Here is a 19,150-nt window from a genome sequence, read left to right on the forward strand (position 1 = left end):
AGCTTCCCGCTATCAAACCCTCAGAGCTGGCTGTGTTGCCCTGGTGAGATACAGGGCCTGCTCTCCCAAGTGCTGTAGGGGGTGAAAGGTGGGGTCAGCAGCACAGACGAGGAACAAGGGACGTCTGTATGGTTGTTAGTGGTAATATGAGCCACAGACATCAACAGGTACCCCTGCTGCCGCAGTGGCCACCAAACCAGATGTGGCCCTCAGTGTTAGCTCAGCAGCCAGTGCTCTTAACCACTACAGAGATGTCTTCCTCTAACTCCACCTTACTTCTCTACACCTCTAATACAAGGATGACTGGAGGACCTAACTTAAAAAAATGCTCTATCACTTTCCTAAAAATTGAGGGAAAATTAATATCTCAATAAAATAGTATTATCTCAAAAAAATAAAAACCTCAATTTAATGTACCCCAAGAGTTCAGAGATGTAAACTGTATAGAATCGAAGATAATTTCTTTGTTTCATCAGTTTTTGAGGCAAGAGTCTCAGTAGAAGGGCTGGAGAGATGGCTCAGAGGTTAAGAGCACTGGCTGCTCTTCCAGAGGTCATGAGTTCAATTCCCAGCAACCACATGGTGGCTCACAATCACCTATAATGAAATCTGGTGTCCTCTTCAGGCATGCAGATGTACATTCAAACACAACACTGCATACATAATAAATAAATAAATCTTAAAAATAAAATTTAATAAAGTATTTGTGACTTAAAAAAAAAAAAGTCTCGTTATACAGCTCAGGCTGCCCTCAAACTCAACATCTTACTATTAACAGGATGGACTACAGGTGTGAGAACCCACCAGCCCTAAGGAATATGAACTTCAAACTGCCCCACAACTCAAGCAGCAACATGCCTGCCATCACATGCGCTCCTTGGCAGCCAGCCACTACAAATCACCCAATATCACCATGTCTCTGTAATGTGTGAGTGTGTGTGTGTTTGACACAGGGTTTCTCTGAGTAGCCCTGGCTGTCCTGAAACTGGCTCAGTCGACCAGGTTGACCTCAAACTCAACTCAAGAGATTCTCCTGCCTCTGTCTCCTGAATTCTGGGATTAGAGTTCTGGCGGTGCCACCACCACCAGCGGGACTTACCCTTTTTAAGGGACCTTTAGAATGTGTATTCAGACAAATTAACCTAAAACCAGAGTGAAACCCTGAGAAGGCAAACTGCTAACAGTCAAGGTGAAGTTCCAGATGAAAGGCACGCAACTTTCAACATTGTTTCAGAATTTTTTTTTTTTATGTTTATGTATGTCTGTATGCTCGAACATGTATGTGGGTGTCGACAGAGGCCAGGGGAGGGCATCAGATTCCCGGAAACTATAGTTAAACAGGTGCTGGGAACTAAACTCCAGTCCTCTACAGGAATGTTCTTAACCACTAAACCATCTCTCAACACAGGTCCCCTAACATTTTTTTTTTTTAACAAAAAGAAAGGTATTCATCTAAACTGCTGTTCATGAAATACAAGCCCAGAAGCCAATTTCCACGAGATTTTTAATTGTGTACAGTGATGGAAAAGCAATTGTTCCCATCATTAAAATACAGACTATATTTTTAAAAATTATATAGCCTTTTAAAAAGACTTCAAGATGGAAAAGTGTGAAGGAAAGCACGTCTCTCTCACGTTCCAAGCAGTGCTCACACCACAGCCTTACACACGGCCAGGCGCTTTTTGCTCTCAGCATCCTCCCCTTCCTGTTCCAGGGGCCGCTTTCGACGAGAAGGCTGGAAATAAAGCAAAGGAAGAAGCATTCAAAAGAAAGGCACGGCTTCTGTCAAAGCTCCTGACAGTTCGGTAAACTAGGGGCAGTTTACTGAAGCAGTAGGGGATGGGAAGCAGCGAGGACCAAGAATCACCAGTTGTCATGACAACCAAATCCTAACACACCAATGGAATCCAGACGCTTACCTACTCTAGCTGGTGATTTCTAACCACTAATAGATGTACAGTAATTTTTTTTTTATCCTTACAGTGATATAAAGCAAGTCCAAAACTGGATCTCTGCCTGGTCTAGCAAAATTCTGGCTGAGGCATGATGTAAGGCAGGCAGAGCTCCCAGCCACACCGGGGGCAGGCTCTGCTCACACACTCTACTGTGCTACCCTGGTTGGAACCATTAAATGCATTTTCTTACTTAAAATGCCTCCAACTTAAGATGAGTTTCTCAGTATCATCCCATTGTAGGGGGAAGGACATCTGACCATGGACAGCAGGTCATACCAATAGCTCCTCTCAGCCACTGTCTCCTGGCACTGCCTATTAAAGCTCAGTGTTAAAGGGTGTGCTCATTATACACTAAGGTCCTGGTTTAACCCCCAGCACAGTGTGTGTAGGACACCTAATTTCTCTCACAGTCTCAAGTTTTGCTGTCCTATGGGAACAACAATCTTTTCTGTCACAGTTTTGTTTTCCTATTTATAAAACCAAGAAAGAACAGTAAGGATAAAAGAGCAAGATCATTGACCAAAACAAGACAGGACAAGAATGAGCAAACATACTAGTTCAGACTTACAAAGAACTTTAAAAAAAGAAAACTGCAATCAGGAAATTGCCACAAGGGCTGGAGAGATGACTCAGAGGTTAAGAGCACCGGCTGTTCTTCCAAAGGTCCTGAGTTCAATTCCCAGCAACCACATGGTGGCTCACAACCATCTATAATGAGGTCTGGTGCCTTCTTCTGGCATGCAGGCAAGATATTGTATAAATGATAAATAAATCTTTAAAAAAAAATAAAAAGGAAAGAAATTGCCACAATAAAATCCATTCTTACTCGCTAACCAAAAATAAATAAGAGAAAACCACCATAGACTACTTTCCTAAGGTTTTACATTCTCCAAAAATTTAAATTGCACCTCTAGCAGAGTATTCCACCTTGCCATGCAAAAGACCTTCGATTGACAAGCCTTATCTACTGCTCCAACTCATTGAACATATGCTGCATTATTAAATATTCCAGGGTTGCAGGAACATATCAAAACAAAGAGTAGAAACACTGGTTCAAACTGGAGGGCTTGCCTAAACAGCTAAGGCCCCATGTTCAGTCCCAAGTGCTGCCAGCAAGCAGAAAGTAAGTATCTACTTCAATATACTATGTAGACCAAGCTGGCTCATGACTCCCAATTCTCCTGTTGAGAGTCAATGCCCTGTCTCAGCCTCCTAAACGCTGAGATTATATGTATATGTCACCAAGCCTGTCATTAAACCTTTTTTTAAATGGTAAGCACCTGCCACTCAACAGAATCTTCAGTCAGACTTGCTTATCAGCAATTAAGTTCTACTCTACAGTACAGTCAACAGAATACCTCGGTGGGAGTCAGGGGGAAGGTCATCGGGCTATTTTCCTGCACCAGTAGATCCTGAAATTTTCTTTTCATGTACTCATCCTGTGAAGAAATCAAGAAACATAGAACATGAGGAAAAGTAAGCTCCTAGAATGACAGGTAAATGCCCAAAGCTGCCACCCTGACAGCAAACCTCATGCCTTTGCTGAAGGTTCCTAATGATGGGACCATGACTGTTCACTTCTGCCTTCTCAGAACAGTCAGTGCTCAATGAGCACTGGCTAAATCAAACCCAAGAGTCACGAGCTCTTAGTTGACCAGAGAAGCAGACCCCCCAGTTCAGAAGCAGCAGCAGACTGAGGAACAGTAGTCAGGAGGTCAGTAGGAAATGCTGACACTGCCCTGGGTCCTCACAGAAACAAGCCCTTCCCTCCCCTGCCACAATAAAGGCAATTAGGTAAGCCATCTGAACCTAGGAAATTCACACAGCAAGTTGACAGAAGGTCCTTAAGCCTACAAACCCTCGGGCCCACATCTCATGACAAAAGACGGCTATAAAAATGACAAGACACTATAGGTATTTTGGGCAAGAAAAGGAAAAGGTGGTACTCTTCCCCTGTGTTCTTAACTAGCTCCCACTTCCCTAGAGGTAAAATCCTACAGCGCTCAAGAGCTGCCATGCAGAAGCCCTGAGAGGGAGCCTGGCACTGTTCCCCACTTTCAGAAACATAAAACATCCACCAATAAAAAGATGCTCAGAGGTTAACAGTACATACTGCTCTTGCAGAAGACTGGAGTTTGGTTCATGGCACTCACATCAAGCAGCATACAAGCACCTGTAATTCCAGTGACAGGGGGCCTAAGCCCTCTTCTGAACTCCTCAGGCCCTGCACTCACACACACACATACCCATACACAGTCACACTATATAGCCCTGGCTGACCTGGGACTCACTATGTAAACCAGGCAGGCCTTGAATCACAGAGATCTGCCTGTATCTGCCACTTCCTGAGTGCTGGGGTTACAGATATGGGATTCAAGAAAGCACAACTATACCCAGACAAAGATACCTTAAAAAAAAAAAAAGGCTACAACATTTTAATCTCAACACTCAGGAGGTATAGGCAGGTGAATTTTTCTGTGTCTAAATAAAGCCATTCTGATCTACACTTTGTCAGCTTGACACAAGCCCAGGTCATCCTGGAAGAGGGGAACTCAACTGAGCAGAGGCCTCCATCAGATTAGCCTGTGAGCATATTTTAAGCATTTTGTTGATTAATGAATGAGACGGGAGGACCAAAAAAGCCCACTGTGAGTGGGGCCACTCCTACACAGGTGATCCGAGGCTACCTAAGAAAGCAAGCCAGTAAGCAGCCTTCTTCTACCGTTTCTGCTTTAGTTCCTGCCTTCAGGATCTTGCCTTGAGTTCTGCCCTGACTTCCCTCAGGGATGGACTATGATGTGGGAGTGTAAAATGAAATAAACTCTTTTCTCTTTAAATTGCTTTACTCTTGTGTTTATCACAGTATCAGAGAAACCAAAACTAGGACAAAAATGGTATCCACAGAATACAGACAGAGATTTCAAAGCCCTGTGTACTTTCTCACATTTTTCTACCTCTACCCCATGGCATCCAGGATGAAAGGCTTCTAACATGAGCCATTTTGTGGAGATAGAAAGGATGAATCATTAGTTCAGCTCATCTACTAACAGGAACCAGCATCTACTTCCATCCTTGTCTTGCTGGTTACTGAGCAGCTCACAGCGTGCCTGCCTTGACAGCACCAAGCTCATACATACAGACATTCTCCCATGGCATGAGGATGTAATGCAGGATTCTAATTCATACACACATTCTCCCATAGCCTGAGAATGTAATGCAGAATCACCCCTGAAATGCACCTCACCCTATAATCTCATGTATTACGCAGCTCTGCATATCATGGTGTCCAACGGTGTTTGAAACATTAACTTGAGGCCGGGCGGTGGTGGCACACGCCTTTAATACAGCACTGAGGAGGCAGAGGCAGGCAGATCGCTGTGAGTTTGAGGCCACCCTGGACTACAAAGTCCAAGACAGTCAAGGCTACAAAGAGAAACCCTGTCGCAAAAAAAGAAACAAACAAACAAACAAAAAACAACCCATGGAACATGAACTTGTTAACTGTGCTCTGAAAGAAGGAATGCATGAACAAAATCAAAAGGGAATGCCTCTATGGTTTAAATAAGAGCTACAAGTCCTGTGTACTCAGTGCTTGGCCTTCAGCAATGGTGCTGCTGGAAGATGTGCAGCCTTGAGAGACAGAGGAAGATACCCTAGAAGAAAATGGTGGACCTTCTCATCTTCCTTTTTTTTTTTTTCCAGTCTTTGAATGTGTGCACAGCTTGGCACTGGCTCTCTCAGGTACATATAACCCCCCACATACATATACATATAATTAAAAATAAAACAAATCTTCCCAGGTCTTCCCAGCATGCATGTGGAGGTCAGAAGTCAACCTTGGGTCTTAGCTCTCATCTACCACCCTGTTTAAGAAGAGACTCTCCTGTTCTTGGCCACCGTGTACAGTAGAGCTTACTGGCCTATGAGCTTCAGCAGAGTCTTCAGCCCTAACCCCTCAGGTCTTCCTATTTGTAGGAAAAATACCTGATCCACTGAGGCAACTTCCCAGAGCCTCTTTCCCTCTTTTCTCCTCTCAGGCATGGACTAAACTCTCCCAAAATTCAGCCAAAATAAACCTTTTTTCTTTATTTATTTTGTTCTTTTGAGACAGGGTTTCTCTGAGTAGCCTTGGCTGTCCTAGAACTCACTTTTTAGACCAGGCTGGCCTCAAACTCACAGCGATCTTCCTGCCTCTGCCTCCCAGAGTGCTGGGATCACTCTGCGCCACCACACCCGGCTCACCTTTTCTCTTTCTAAGTTGATTGATTTATCTAGGCGTGTTACGGTAACAGCTAGCACAACTGTCCTTCTCCTAGACACTGCTTGGTACATCCAGAATGACCTGTGGCTATGTCACAGGCATCATAGCCACAAGCCACCAGCTAACAGGAAGATAAAAGAGAATCTCAACATCAGTGCAAGAAGCAAGATTTATCTGTAAATCTGGGAGAAGTCTACAACCAAAAATACTAAGTTACAATGTTCCTCAAAGGCAAGCAGGAAGGAGCCTGTGTACTATTTCATTAAAAGTGAAGTAGAAAGAATGTGTGAAGGATATTGCCCAATTCAATACAGCTAATGACAAAGCAGAGAAGGATTCATAGTCCCCAAAACCATGAGGCATTTCCCCAAATCCAAACTTATCACCATTAGCAGATGCTTAGATAGCCCACTGCACCTTCATCCTCCTCATCCAGTACCCACGCTACTTTTCCAGGCAAAATGTTGACAAGTGCCTACACGTGAGATTGGAGCAAAGCTGAGCTTCACCTTTTTTTGCTCCTAACACTTCTTTTGAGACAAGAAGTTCAAGCAAAGGGGCTACACTGACTCACACATCTCAAACACAAACTCCTGTTGCTAGGCCTAACTGGCCAGCCCTGTGCTTTCTTTTCCAAAGCTAACAGAGAAAGCCAACACAGTCTGCATCCATTTGGATCCCAGAAGCTGCCCTATTAAGGCATGTGAAAAGAGCCAAGGGGTGGGTTTCTCCTTTTCATCAAAGTTAAATCCCCACATGCAAAGACACCTTTGTTTCCAAACTCCTTGTCTCCAAGGCCCTTGCTGCTTTCAGATCTCTGTGGTCTAGTAAACATTAAATCATCTGACCGATTTTTTTTTCTGGGAGGAGAATCATGTTTCCAGGGCAACACCCAAACCAAAACTATTCTTTTCTTTCCCTCTCCACCCTTCTCCCTTTTTTATTCCCAATGTTTTATTGCACTTATCATTTGTCTTATGTGCACGTATGTGGAACTAGAGGACAACTTTCAGAGGTCAGTTCTTCCCTCCTGCTATGTGGATTCAAACTCAGGTCCTCAGCTGCCCTCCTTCCATTACAGATTTGTTGTTCTTAACCTGAGCTGGTCCGACCAAAACTTAAGTGTGGAGGGTTGCAAGAGAGAAAAAGGACAAAGGACAATCTTCCTAAGTCCCAGAAGGATAGCAGGGAAGCTTGATCTTTCTTTTTTCTTTTTCTTTGTGTGTAGACCAGGCTGACCTGGAACTCAGAAATCCCGGTCTCTGCCTCTCTCAAATAAGCTTGATTTTTCAAGGTGTTCCTGGAACAGAGAACCACACATGGAAGAGCTCCAGCCACCTGTCTACACCACCCAGCAGCACAGGAAGCAGAGGCCATAAGGAAGTTCATGAACAAGTATGGCTGAGCTGAAGAGTGGAATCATACATCTATCGGAAAACCAGACGGATGCTCTTGTTAATTAGTTCCAAGCCAACGATCACTCTCCCGAAGTCATAGGCACTCTTAGTCTGGCAGCAGGCTTTGAATGAGCTTGGCACAAAAATCACACAGCAACAGAGACATGTGAACACAGACGTCACGAAAACTAAAAGGATGCAGGTGACAGCCTGCACTAAGGGCACGCTTACTCATCAGGAGCAACAGTGGGAAGCCTTCACAACATAACCACCTGGACCCCAGCCCAGCCCACTCCACCTGGTAGAGGGGGAGCAGAAGAGGGAGACAGCTGGGTGCTGAGGAAGACCAAGCTCTCGAGGGATTACAGCCACACTGCAGTCTCAGGGTGAACGGAACCAGAACCTACCATGAAGTGAGCCTATTCATCCAGGAGCTATGTGTACATGGAAAGAGCTCTCTCACACACACACACACACACACACACACACACACACACACGTTCATTCACCCTCCCTGCCTCCAATTCCATCTCTAGCTCCCTTCCTCCTTTCCTTCCTCCAAATGCATATGTATCCTGACTGAAAAAACTTACAGACACTATCTATACCTACAACCCGAATGAAAACACTTAAATGAATCCAACAACACAGAGACTGTGTGACCCTCAGCCTCATCTCACTTAAGCAGTTCAGGACTCCCCTGAATTTTAGGCAAACAAGCAATGTCTCGCACCCACCTGAAGCCATGGATGATTCAAGGCCTCCTCTGTGGTGAGCCTAGCCTTTGGATCCACAACCAACAGTTTCTTGACAAGGTCCAGAGCTAAAGCAACAAGAGAATTAGGAAAATTACAATGAGAAGAATGAATACATTTCACCTGTACTATTAAACAGAACTACAGAGCACCAGCCAGAGAAGAGAGCAGCACGGAGCCAACAAATTTGGTGACAAGGAAGAGTCCTCCAAGCCCCTCCCTCTCTAAATGCAGAAGATTGGGACCTTAGGAATACAGACACACCCCATCTCCCCCTCCTAGGACATCACAACCTTTGGCTCCCTGTTCCCTTTCTTGCTGCTGTACTGAGTTCAGACTAATTTAAACTGAATTTGTACCCAGTTCTGAGATACTCAAAATGTACCACAAATTCTGAGTCCCATTGCTTGATGGTAAGAAACCAGAGAAGGACTCCTTATAGGCATGTGAAAATAAAGCCCAACCTTATAAGCAAGCAGCAACTAAAGGCTGGCTTGAATGCTACAGCAATATTATTCCTTAAATCTCTGATATTTAATACAGTCACCTACATGGGACACTTGGTTTTAATCTATTTTTTTCTCCTTGGAATTGAAAGGTTGCACTTTTAAACTATAAAATAGAGATAACTGATGACGTTGAACTTGTTTGTTTGTTTGTTTCAGGACAGGGTTTCTCTGTGTAGCCTTGGCTGACCCGGAATTCTCTTTGTAGACCATGCTGGCCTTGAACTCACAGAGAAGATCTTTCTGTCTCTGCCTCCACAGCCTGGCAACATTGAACTTTTACATTCCACTTATTCAAAGGATGTTTGATATTAAAAGTTCTTTTGCATACTTGAATGGGTAGCAGGCCCTTGAATATGCTATCTTAAACCTCGCACAAAACCTTTGATGTCAGGGTTATTGATCACCTGTTTACAAATAAAGAAAATGGAGACTCAAAAAAGTTAAGTAACTTGCCTAAGGGCACACAAACTAACAAACAGCAGAGCTAGGAGAGAAGCCCAGGCTCTGAAGCCCAGGCTCTTACTAATGTCCTCTTCCTCTCAAATGGTGCAAAGCAATCAGAAGGGAGAAAACAACCGTTTGAGAAGAAACTCCCACCAACAGAACACCCACAGTTCAGTAAAGCACGCATCTGTGACCCTTTGAATCCATACCCTTCTCTGAGACATCTGTCCAGACTTCAGGGATAAAGGTGTATTTTCCACTGGTGATCTGATCCTTCAGTGACACTTGAGTCTTATGCTCAGAGAAAGGTGGATAGCCACTAAGGCTTAATATTGGTAGGGAAAGAAAGGAAAAAAGATCAAGTGGCAGGTTTCTTCTTCAGCATTGAAAAAAAATCAGCTTTTCCTTAAACCAATGACTAAAAAATGACCGAATCAAACAGAAGCTCTCCGCATGGACAAAGGCACAATTTCATCTGACCTCATCTAACCAGATGGTGAAATACCGAAAATGTTTCCTACCAGATGAAAAGAATAACTCCTAAGCTCCAGCAATCCACAGCACGGCTGTACCCAGTAGTCCCATTGGAGACAAGGACCTCAGGAGCCAGATAAGTGGGCGTACCACACAAAGTTCTCATCAGGGAGGTCTCCCCCAAAATCTTGGACTGCCCAAAATCCGTGATCTAAAATTATAAACAAAACAAATGAAATACGAACATTATCTTATCCCATCATCCCCAAGAGACACGGAAACTGGATTATCTGTCATATAAACACCTGTCATGCACAATTTCATGTCTTTGCGAAGTATTTAATTTTGCTAAAATGAAAATCCCTGAGCCTGGGTATCTGAGAACCAATTTACCCATGATCACTGTAACCTAACCAAAACTAGATAACCCCTCTCACAAACACGTTAGGACTCTCTAATACTTATGCTTATTTCTTAGAACCAAGACTCTCAAACTTGACTACACTAGGGAACACCTGGAGAGCTTGGGGGAAAACAAATGCACTTGTCGTCACTCTCAAGTTTTATGATTCAGGGTCTCCTTGCTGGTTTTTGTCTTATGATTGTAGCAAGAGATTCTAAAGTGAAGCTAGCCTCAGAAGGAAAGGCGGGATCCATGACTCAATGAGCCACTTAGCCCCTCTTCTCTCCCTCTGAACACAGAACTGACTTGTATACCTTGCGGCTCAGTACGTGCTCATTAGGCCCATGGAATACTGGGTCATTCCAGCAACAACTGTCAAGGATGGGAAGTTCAGGTTCTCAACCTTTTGATAGTCCTGGTTGTTTTATGTAAGAAATTAAAAAGTAGTTTTGAAGAGAAACATATAGCAGTGGCCACAGAGAGAGGATGAGAAGTTATCACCTTGATGAGACAGTCCTCCTCCTGGGATGACAGAAGAACATTCTCAGGCTTTAAGTCTCGATGTATAATCCCATTTTCGTGAAGGTACTGGACAAAAGACAAGCAGGACCATTGGCTTATACTGAACACATGTATGAAGACAAAGTTACCAACACTTCTTTTTTATATTATTATTATTATTTATAATGCATCAGCACATTCCTCAAAGTCAGAGCTGGACCAGGACTAAGTACTTAATTTTTTTATTTTTATTTTTTTAGAGACAGGGTTTCTCTGTGTAGGCTTAGCTGTCCTAAACTCGCATTTTAGATCAGGCTGTCCTCAAACTCACACTTAGAAATTTATGTTACAGAAAAATTTTAAAAGCATAAAATTGAAAAAAAAAAAATCTTTGAATGGGGTAAGCCTTGTATTTTACAATGCCAGAAAAAAGTCCCTCACACTAACAGACACACAATGTGCCAATATCAATAAAAACCTAAAAATGATGACATCAAAGAGATTATATCAAAGTTATCTATTTTGTTATTCAATCCCTAAGAATAATTTTTAGGGATCTCAAAAAAATACATTTGTAGCTGGGCAGTGGTGGCACCTGCCTTTACTACCTGCACTCAGGAACAGAGCAGGCAGAGCTCTGTGAGTTTGAGACCAGCTTGTTCTACAGACCAAGTTCCAGGACATTTGTATTAGGTATAATGATATAGGTTTTGTTTATAGAATGTGTCTAAAAAAGGGGAGACATGCACTTGAGAGATGGCTCAACAGGTAAAGGCAACTGCCGCCAACCCTGACATCCTCAAGCCCCAGAGCCCACTTGATGAGGAGAACTTCTGCAGATTATCCTCTAATCTACATATATACTCTCTCTCATTTTCTCTTTCTCCCTATCTATCTATCTATCTATCATCTATCTATCTATCTATCTATCTCTCACATATACACACAGATTTTTCTCTAAAATGTGAAGCATATAGCTCCTATAGCTCAGGGTGAGGGACTTGCACATCACAGACCACACACACACACACACACACACACACACAATACACAAAATCACATACACACACATATAGCTCATGATGAGGCTCTTACACATCACAGGCCACATGCAAATCACATATAGACACACAGTCACACACACACACACACACACACACACACACACACATAGCTTATGTAGCTCACAGTGAGACACTTATACATCACAGGCCACATACTGGTTTTGAGATCGCTACAGCACAAAGAAAGAAAGAAAACAAGAAGCAGAACTACCCAGAGGACTGGAGATCACAGCTGCTCAGTGATATAGGACTTGCCTAAAACACTATAAACATCAAAAATAGCCAATAACTAAACTACTAATCTATTCCTAGGTGCAAAGACTAAATTTAGTGTTTTAAAATTTTCTTGTTGGAAATAAAATGAAAACAGACAAAATATTCATTCATGTCATACTTTTCTTTGTTTGTTGTTGTTGTTTTGAGACAGGGTTTCTCTATGTAGCCTTGACTGTCTTGGAACTCTCTCTGTAGACCAGGCTGGCTAACAGAGATCGGCCTGCCTCTGTGTCCGGAGTGCTGGGATTAAAGGTGTGCACCATCACCGCCCAGCCCATGACATACTTCTTTACAAATAAAAAACATCCTATATGTACAGATCTGCACACAATTAATCTTGTTGTTGGCCGGTATATGATGAAATGAATAAACTAATCAAGTCCTGCACAGACAGCAGCCATCACTAAAAATGAACTATGAAAGCAAGCTTGGCTGTAATCTAAGCATTTGGGAGGTAAGAGCAGGAAGATCAGAAGTTCAAAGCTACAGAGCCAAATTAAGGTCAGCCTACACTACATGAGACCCTATCTCAAAAAACAAAACAACAACAAAAAAAACTTACAAAGGGCTTGTGAACTAGGAATATAGGTCATGTGGTGGTGGGGGAGGTGATGAGCTCCATCCCCAGCACTGGGAAAAGAAAATAAATAAAGGGAGGGAAAGGCTGTGAGTGGGATCTTGGATCTAGGTGAAATACTTTTTGTTGTAACAGTTCTTTTATTTTCAGTTATACAAGTGGGAGTTTACGTGCAGACCACAGAGACCAGAGGTATCAGAAGCCCCAGAGCTGGAGTTACAGGTGCTGGGAACCACCTAAGGTGGGTGCTAGACACAACACTCTAATCCTCTGAAAAGACGAGCACCTGCTTCCAGGCACAGTGGCCATGCCTTTCTTCTCAGCACTTGGGAAGCAGAGGATCTCTGGGAGTTCTCTGGCCAGCCTGGTCTACAAAGCGGGTCTACAAAACAGCCAGGCAGCCACGACCATTACACAGAGAAAGCCTGTCTCAAAAAACAAAAGCAAATCAACAATAAAAAACTAGTACCTGCTCTTAACTGCTGAGCCATCTATTTAATAAAAAATTCTTAGCAAAAACTTTGACTGGACATGAACTTGACGAAAACATTAAGATAAGCTTAGGTAAGCCAAAGCCAGGAGAATCTCCCTCAGTCCTCACTCAATACAATAACTGTTCCAAATTCATGCTATTTCCTTCATAAAGTGGGCTTTCAAGCAAAGCAACCTTGCTGGGTGTGGTGGTGCACACTTTTCACCACTGTACTCGTGAGGCAGAGGAGGCAGACCTGAGTTTGAGGCCAACCTGGTCTACATAGTGAGTTCTATACCAACCAGGACCACATAGAAAGATCATGTCAGTATAGGAGAGAAATGGGAGAGGAAGGGTCAGAGGAGATAGGGGAGGAATGAGGTAGAGACACTGACCAATCTACCACACGTTAAGAGACAATCACCACCACCAAAACTGGGTCAACAATTGTTCCTCCGCAATTCAACCACTGAGCACAGGAGAAACACACACATACAAACACACGCACACACACCGCCATCATCAGTGCATCAGCGTGCTGCATTCATGGGATGCTGTGCATAAGGAACACATCAATCTCCCCAACTGGTCAGCTTTACTTTCAATCCCAACTTTACATTCTGTAAACCAAGTCACTGACCCAAGGATCAGCAATGTGCAAAAATGAATGCCCTTCCAGAAAGACCTGTAAGCCAAAGATAGGCGACAGAGATGGGTTGTGTGGATTTTGTTTTTCTGAAACTAGAGAGAACGTAGGGCTTCATGCATGTAGGCAAGCACTCTATCTCAGAAGTGGTTAACATTTCCATTTTTCAAACAAGTTCTCTCTAAACTGTCGAAGCCAGCTTTGAACTTGGGATTCCCGACTTAACCTGCCTAAGAAGCTGGGACTGCAGGCTGTGACACCAGAGCAGGCGATATGTTCGTCTCCTTAGCTCCCTTTCTTACTGTCTCTTACACTCATGGCCTGATCATCTGAGTCACAGGGAGTACAGACTGCTTGTTTGTTGGCCTAGAACAGAACAACAGACACATAAAACCTCTTGAAGTTTAACCCTTGGTTAAAGTCCCTTGGTTCTTGCCTAACACTGGAGGGCTTCTCTTACTTGCACAGCTAGAAGCATCTGGTAGAAATACAGCTTGCAGGTCGCTTCCTTCAGGCGCTTGTTCCCCACCACCCGGTCAAACAGCTCTCCTCCTTCCATCCTGAAACACAAACAAAGTAGGACCCTCGTTCCTGAAGGCAGAGCACGAATGAAACACCCATCAGGCCCAGCAAAATAAGGATAAGAAGGGTGAGCAAATGGGCACGTGCCTCATGCAAGAGGCCCTGGCCTGGGACTCCAGCACTAAACACAGATTATCTTTTTTCTTTTTTTTTTCCACGCTTGGCATCACTTTAAAATTAATGAGCTTTGCTGGGCATGGTGGTGCATGCCTTTAACCCCAGCATTCAGGCAGATCTCAAGGAGCACAAGGTCAACCAGGGTTACATGAGACCCTGTCGATAGATAGATAGAGAGATAGATAGATAGATAGATAGATAGATAGACAGACAGACAGACAGAAAGAAAGCACCAGGCGATGGTGATCCAGGTCTTTAGGCCTGGTCTACAGAGCGAGTTCCAGGACAGCCAGGACAGGAGGGATACAAAAAGAAGCCTTGTCTTCAAAAACCAAATAAAATGAATACTAAATAAATAAACAAACAAATAAATAAATAATCTCGAGAGCTGGAAAAGTAGCTCAGTGTTTAACAGTGTGTACTGTTTGTCTCATCTAAAGAAATAACAAATGGCTAACTGTGGTGTTTATTAGCATACCAAGGCACCTGCTGGCCTCCAGGCTCACTCAGTACCTGTGGCTCCTCTCTCTTCCCTGACCCCTACCCTGAACTACTGCAGCTCATGAGCTTCCCTTCCCCCAGCTTCTCAGTCCTATACAACCCAGCTATTTCAGCCATGCACTCTCTTGGTTCTCTCAGCCCTCTATCCTCTTTGCACTCTCTTGTTCTCTCTCTCTTTGTTTCTCTCCTCATCTCTCTCTGCTCTTATGGCCCAGTTCAGTCTATTGGCCATGTTTATTCTACTACTTTCTCTTCTTGTTCTGAAATCTTCCAGATACCTCTGGCTGTGCTCTACCTTATATGTACATTATATAAAAACACTCTCTTCAACCATACCTTGGCGTGGCCATGTCCTCATTTCTCTCACTGTTCTTATAGAAGATGTGAGTTCAGTTCCCAGCACCCATGTCTAACTCACAAGTGGAGTAACTCCATCTTCGGAAAACCAAAGCCCCCTCTGACCTCTATGAGCATGTGTACATACTCACACAGACACATAATTAAAATAATAAAAGATAAATCTTGTAACAAATTAATGGGCTAATAATCCTCATCCATAATCAGATGCCCCAGCTGGAAAACAGAAAAAGGCAGTATATATAGTAAGCAACATGACTTCTTAAATTTTTAAAAATCTGATTCCAGCACAGCAGTGGTGGCATACACCTTTAATCCCAGCACTTGGAAGAAGATCTCTGGGTTCAGAGCCTGCCTGGTCTACAGAGCGAGTTCTGTCTTGAAAAAACCAAAATGCATAGATAGATAGATAGATAGATAGATAGATAGATAGATAGACAAGCAAACAAATAAATAGAGGTCTGTCTTGAAAAACCAAAATGAATGAATGATTAGAAGTCTGATTCCAGAAGCTGATGGAGTCCCAAGGGTTTGCATTCCTATAGTGTTCCTACATAATGCTGACGTGAAATAGACTACCAAGCTGGATCTATTGACTAGACAACTGGGCTTTGAACCCCAGTTCAATTCTTCCTAGCTGCAGGTCTTTACATGAGTTATATAACCCCTCTGAGCTAAATAACAATCATAAAATTAAATTTTTAAAATTTTACTTAAAAAAAAAAAACACCTGGGTATGGCAGTATATACTGTAATCCACACACTTAAGAAGGTAAAGGCGGGCTGGAGAGATGGCTCAGCTGTTAAGAGCACTGATTGCTCTACCAGAGTTCAATTCCCAGCAACCACATAACCACCTGTAAGGGGATCTGCTGCCCTGTTCTGGTGTGTGTGTGAAGACTAAGCACTCGTATATTGAATAAATAAATAAATATTAAAAAAAAAAAGAAGGCAGAGGCAAGAGGGACAGCCACAAGTTGAGAGGTCAAACTGCTCTTGTCTACATATAAAGTTATAGATTAGACAGAGGTACAGATTGAGACCCTGCTATAAAAAGAAGAGAAGAGAAGAGAAGAAAAGGAAAGAAAGAAAGGGTGTGCCCGGCAGCAGAATGCTTGCCTTGAATACAGGCCCTGTTCAACCTTCAGAACCTACCCCCAAAACTCAAAAATAAACACTCTCAAAAGTGATACCACCTACCACAAAACGGATGTCAAATTAAGACATGACTGGTGGCGCATACCTATAATCCCTGCACTCCAGAAGCAGAGGCTAAGACAGCAAGCAGATCCTGAGCCACACAAAAATTTAGAGCAAAGTGGGTTACACGAGACTCCATCTCAAAAGCTAATACTAGCACTAACTGAGGGCCAGAGTGCAGGACACTTGCCCACCACGTACAAGACCCCAGGCCTGAGTCCATCCAGAAAGCAAAATTACTGACACAGGAAAAGACGCAGGTGTTCCTGAAACGGTGTGCTTCAGGACCAGGACAAGCAGCTCCAGGTTCTCCCAGCGTTCCCCAGTCCCTACCTGCTGTCTTGCATGGCTGGCAATTCTCTACTGACAACCCTCTACCCTAAATTTTCCAGGGCAGAGGCTTCCCTTACTCTTGACCCTGAAATCTGACCATTTTGTTGCTATAATTCTTCTCTCTCTCAACCCCTTGCATGACAACCAAGAGCTGCTGCCAATGAGCCTAAAGTTATATACTTTCTTACCTTATAAAAAGCAGCCCAAGCTCCCCATTTTTCAATTATAGAAAAAAGGGAGGAATGTTAGCATTTTGGAACACAACCTCTTCCTGGGTTACCCAGCAACTTAGGATGTCATCATGTGTCGCTGGCCAGGCGGCCACACCTGGAAGGAGTGGTTACCTTGCCCCTTAAAGGGAAGACCCCGACACGTGGTCTCTCTCTTACTCTCTCTCTCTCTCTCTCTCTCTCTCTCTCTCAGGGCGCCCCCCTTTCTCTTTCTTTCTCTCTCCCTACCATGTCCTGTTTCCCGACTCCCTCCATACCCACTTAATAAACCTCTTATATAGAAGAAGAAGAAAAAAAAAAAAAAGATGCAGGTGTCAATGAGGCCAGTCAACAGGGGCTAAAGCAATAACCTGTAGGAGCATTATGAAGATCAAGAAGTCTGTTCAAGGAAATGCTGACAGCAACATGCAAGTAGCAACTACTGTTGATTATATTGTTACTATTAATATTGAATGCTATTACCTAGACCCAGTTAGGTAACAAGCGCCCTCTGGAACCATAGAGAAGACATCCCCTTAAGCAGAAGTTTCTCCTGCTGTTACCATCAGGAATGCTGTTTATTAGTAAGCTTTTATCCAAAAAATTCTACTGTTTATAAATTACTTTATCTAAGGTAATTTTTGGTTTGGGGTTTTTGTTTGCTTGCTTGTATGTTTTTTTTTTGTTTTGTTTTGTTTTGTTTTTTTTATTTTGAGAAAGGGTTCCTTTGTGTAGTCCTGGCTGTCCTGTCCTGGAACTAGTTCTGTAGACCAGGCTGGTCTTGAACTCAGAGATCCACCTGCCTCTGCCTCATGAATGCTGGTATTAAAGGCGTGTGCCACCACCTTCTAGCTAATCTGCATTCAATTCTTTGCTGGCTTATAAGACTTACATGGAAACATATATTTAAAAGGTTACTACTTACAACTCCAGAACAATGTAATAATCTTCTGCATCAAAAACATCTTTAATCTTAATGATGCATGGCTATAAAAGAGAAGAAAGGAGAAATGAGAAACTCTGAAAAGGAAATCATAAGAAACAAAAATTGAAGCATCAGGAGGATAAAGAGCAGGTACCGGGCCCTTGTCTGGTGATGCTTTTAAGTCAAGTTCAGGAGAAGGCAGAATGGAATGTAGCCGACTCCCCACTGAGGACACACAACACCACCATCACACAGTGTCAGCAAGGATTAATTCTCTTTGCATATGAGCCTACCGAAGAATGCCAGCGGAATTCCCCAGGCTTCTTCCTCACAGGACTCAAGGAACCTGACAAGTAGCATGAATAAAGCAGCACCAATTGGGTAGTTGTGGGGGGGGGCGGGGGGGTGTAATAGCAAGCCTGAGACCCAAAATTCAATCCCAGCACAGCTAACTTGTAAACCCAGCACTTGGGAGGGCAAGGAAAGAAAATCAAGAATTCAAGGCCAGCCTAACCTATAAAGCAAGTTCGAGGCCAGCCTGGACAACATGAGACCCTGGTCAATTACAAGGATAGGGAGGAAGCCCAGTTATGCAGCCAGATGCCAGATTCATGCAGCTTTAGGACTGTAACCATGGAGACAGAACCCTTACAGGCTAAGATCTTCCCAGACCTGTCAAGCAAGGCTGATAGTTTATGACCCATCGTCAGTGCAGGAGGCAGAACACTGTGGGAAGAGCAGGTTTAGATTCGCCAGGATGCGTACTTAATATTATGATTTTCTATCTAGCCCACCTACTGTGTTTACGATCAACAGCCAAGTTCAGTGATAGGGAAACAGGCTTGGTGACTATCAGAAATACAGAACCCATCCTAGAAGACTTGGATCACATGAAAAGTCAAAAAGAGAGCCAGTAATATGCTCAGGTTTGAGGTTGAGAGTGGTAAGAAACTCATCACAGTGTACTTCCTGGAAAGCAAGTTTCATCCTAACTGCTGCTCTGTACCCAGGGGCCCTTCCTGCAGTGAACTGTTATAAGACAGGCAGTGGAGACCCCACTGCTTCCCAACATGTACTTGGAAACAGCTGAGTGCTAGGGAGAGACTTCCACTTTAACAAGACTCAAAATAATTGATAAAATATTTAGGGAAATGGTATGCAATTGGAATGTTTGTGGTGGTTGGTTTTTTTT

General features: G+C 43.3%; 1 protein-coding gene across 3 annotated transcripts in view; it reads right to left on the reverse strand.

Moving 5' to 3' along the window:
• Positions 1 to 1,485: 1,485 nt before the first annotated feature.
• Chek2 (checkpoint kinase 2) overlaps positions 1,486 to 19,150 on the reverse strand; it is a 33,608-nt gene continuing 15,943 nt past the window's right edge. For 2 of the 3 annotated variants that reach the window (XM_021644939.2, XM_060382622.1), the window contains 8 exons: positions 17,959 to 18,020; positions 14,195 to 14,294; positions 10,700 to 10,786; positions 9,843 to 10,006; positions 9,531 to 9,646; positions 8,351 to 8,436; positions 3,314 to 3,394; positions 1,486 to 1,735 (listed from right to left, as the gene is read on the reverse strand). In XM_021644939.2, the coding sequence (XP_021500614.1) occupies positions 1,649 to 1,735; positions 3,314 to 3,394; positions 8,351 to 8,436; positions 9,531 to 9,646; positions 9,843 to 10,006; positions 10,700 to 10,786; positions 14,195 to 14,294; positions 17,959 to 18,020 (783 nt within the window). In that variant the 3' untranslated portion in view covers positions 1,486 to 1,648. The remainder of the gene's footprint in view (positions 1,736 to 3,313; positions 3,395 to 8,350; positions 8,437 to 9,530; positions 9,647 to 9,842; positions 10,007 to 10,699; positions 10,787 to 14,194; positions 14,295 to 17,958; positions 18,021 to 19,150) is intronic. The other variant, XR_009591539.1, reaches the window with a different exon arrangement.

The sequence above is a fragment of the Meriones unguiculatus genome, chromosome 4, assembly GCF_030254825.1.
Source record: "Meriones unguiculatus strain TT.TT164.6M chromosome 4, Bangor_MerUng_6.1, whole genome shotgun sequence".
Classification (NCBI taxonomy): domain Eukaryota; kingdom Metazoa; phylum Chordata; class Mammalia; order Rodentia; family Muridae; genus Meriones; species Meriones unguiculatus.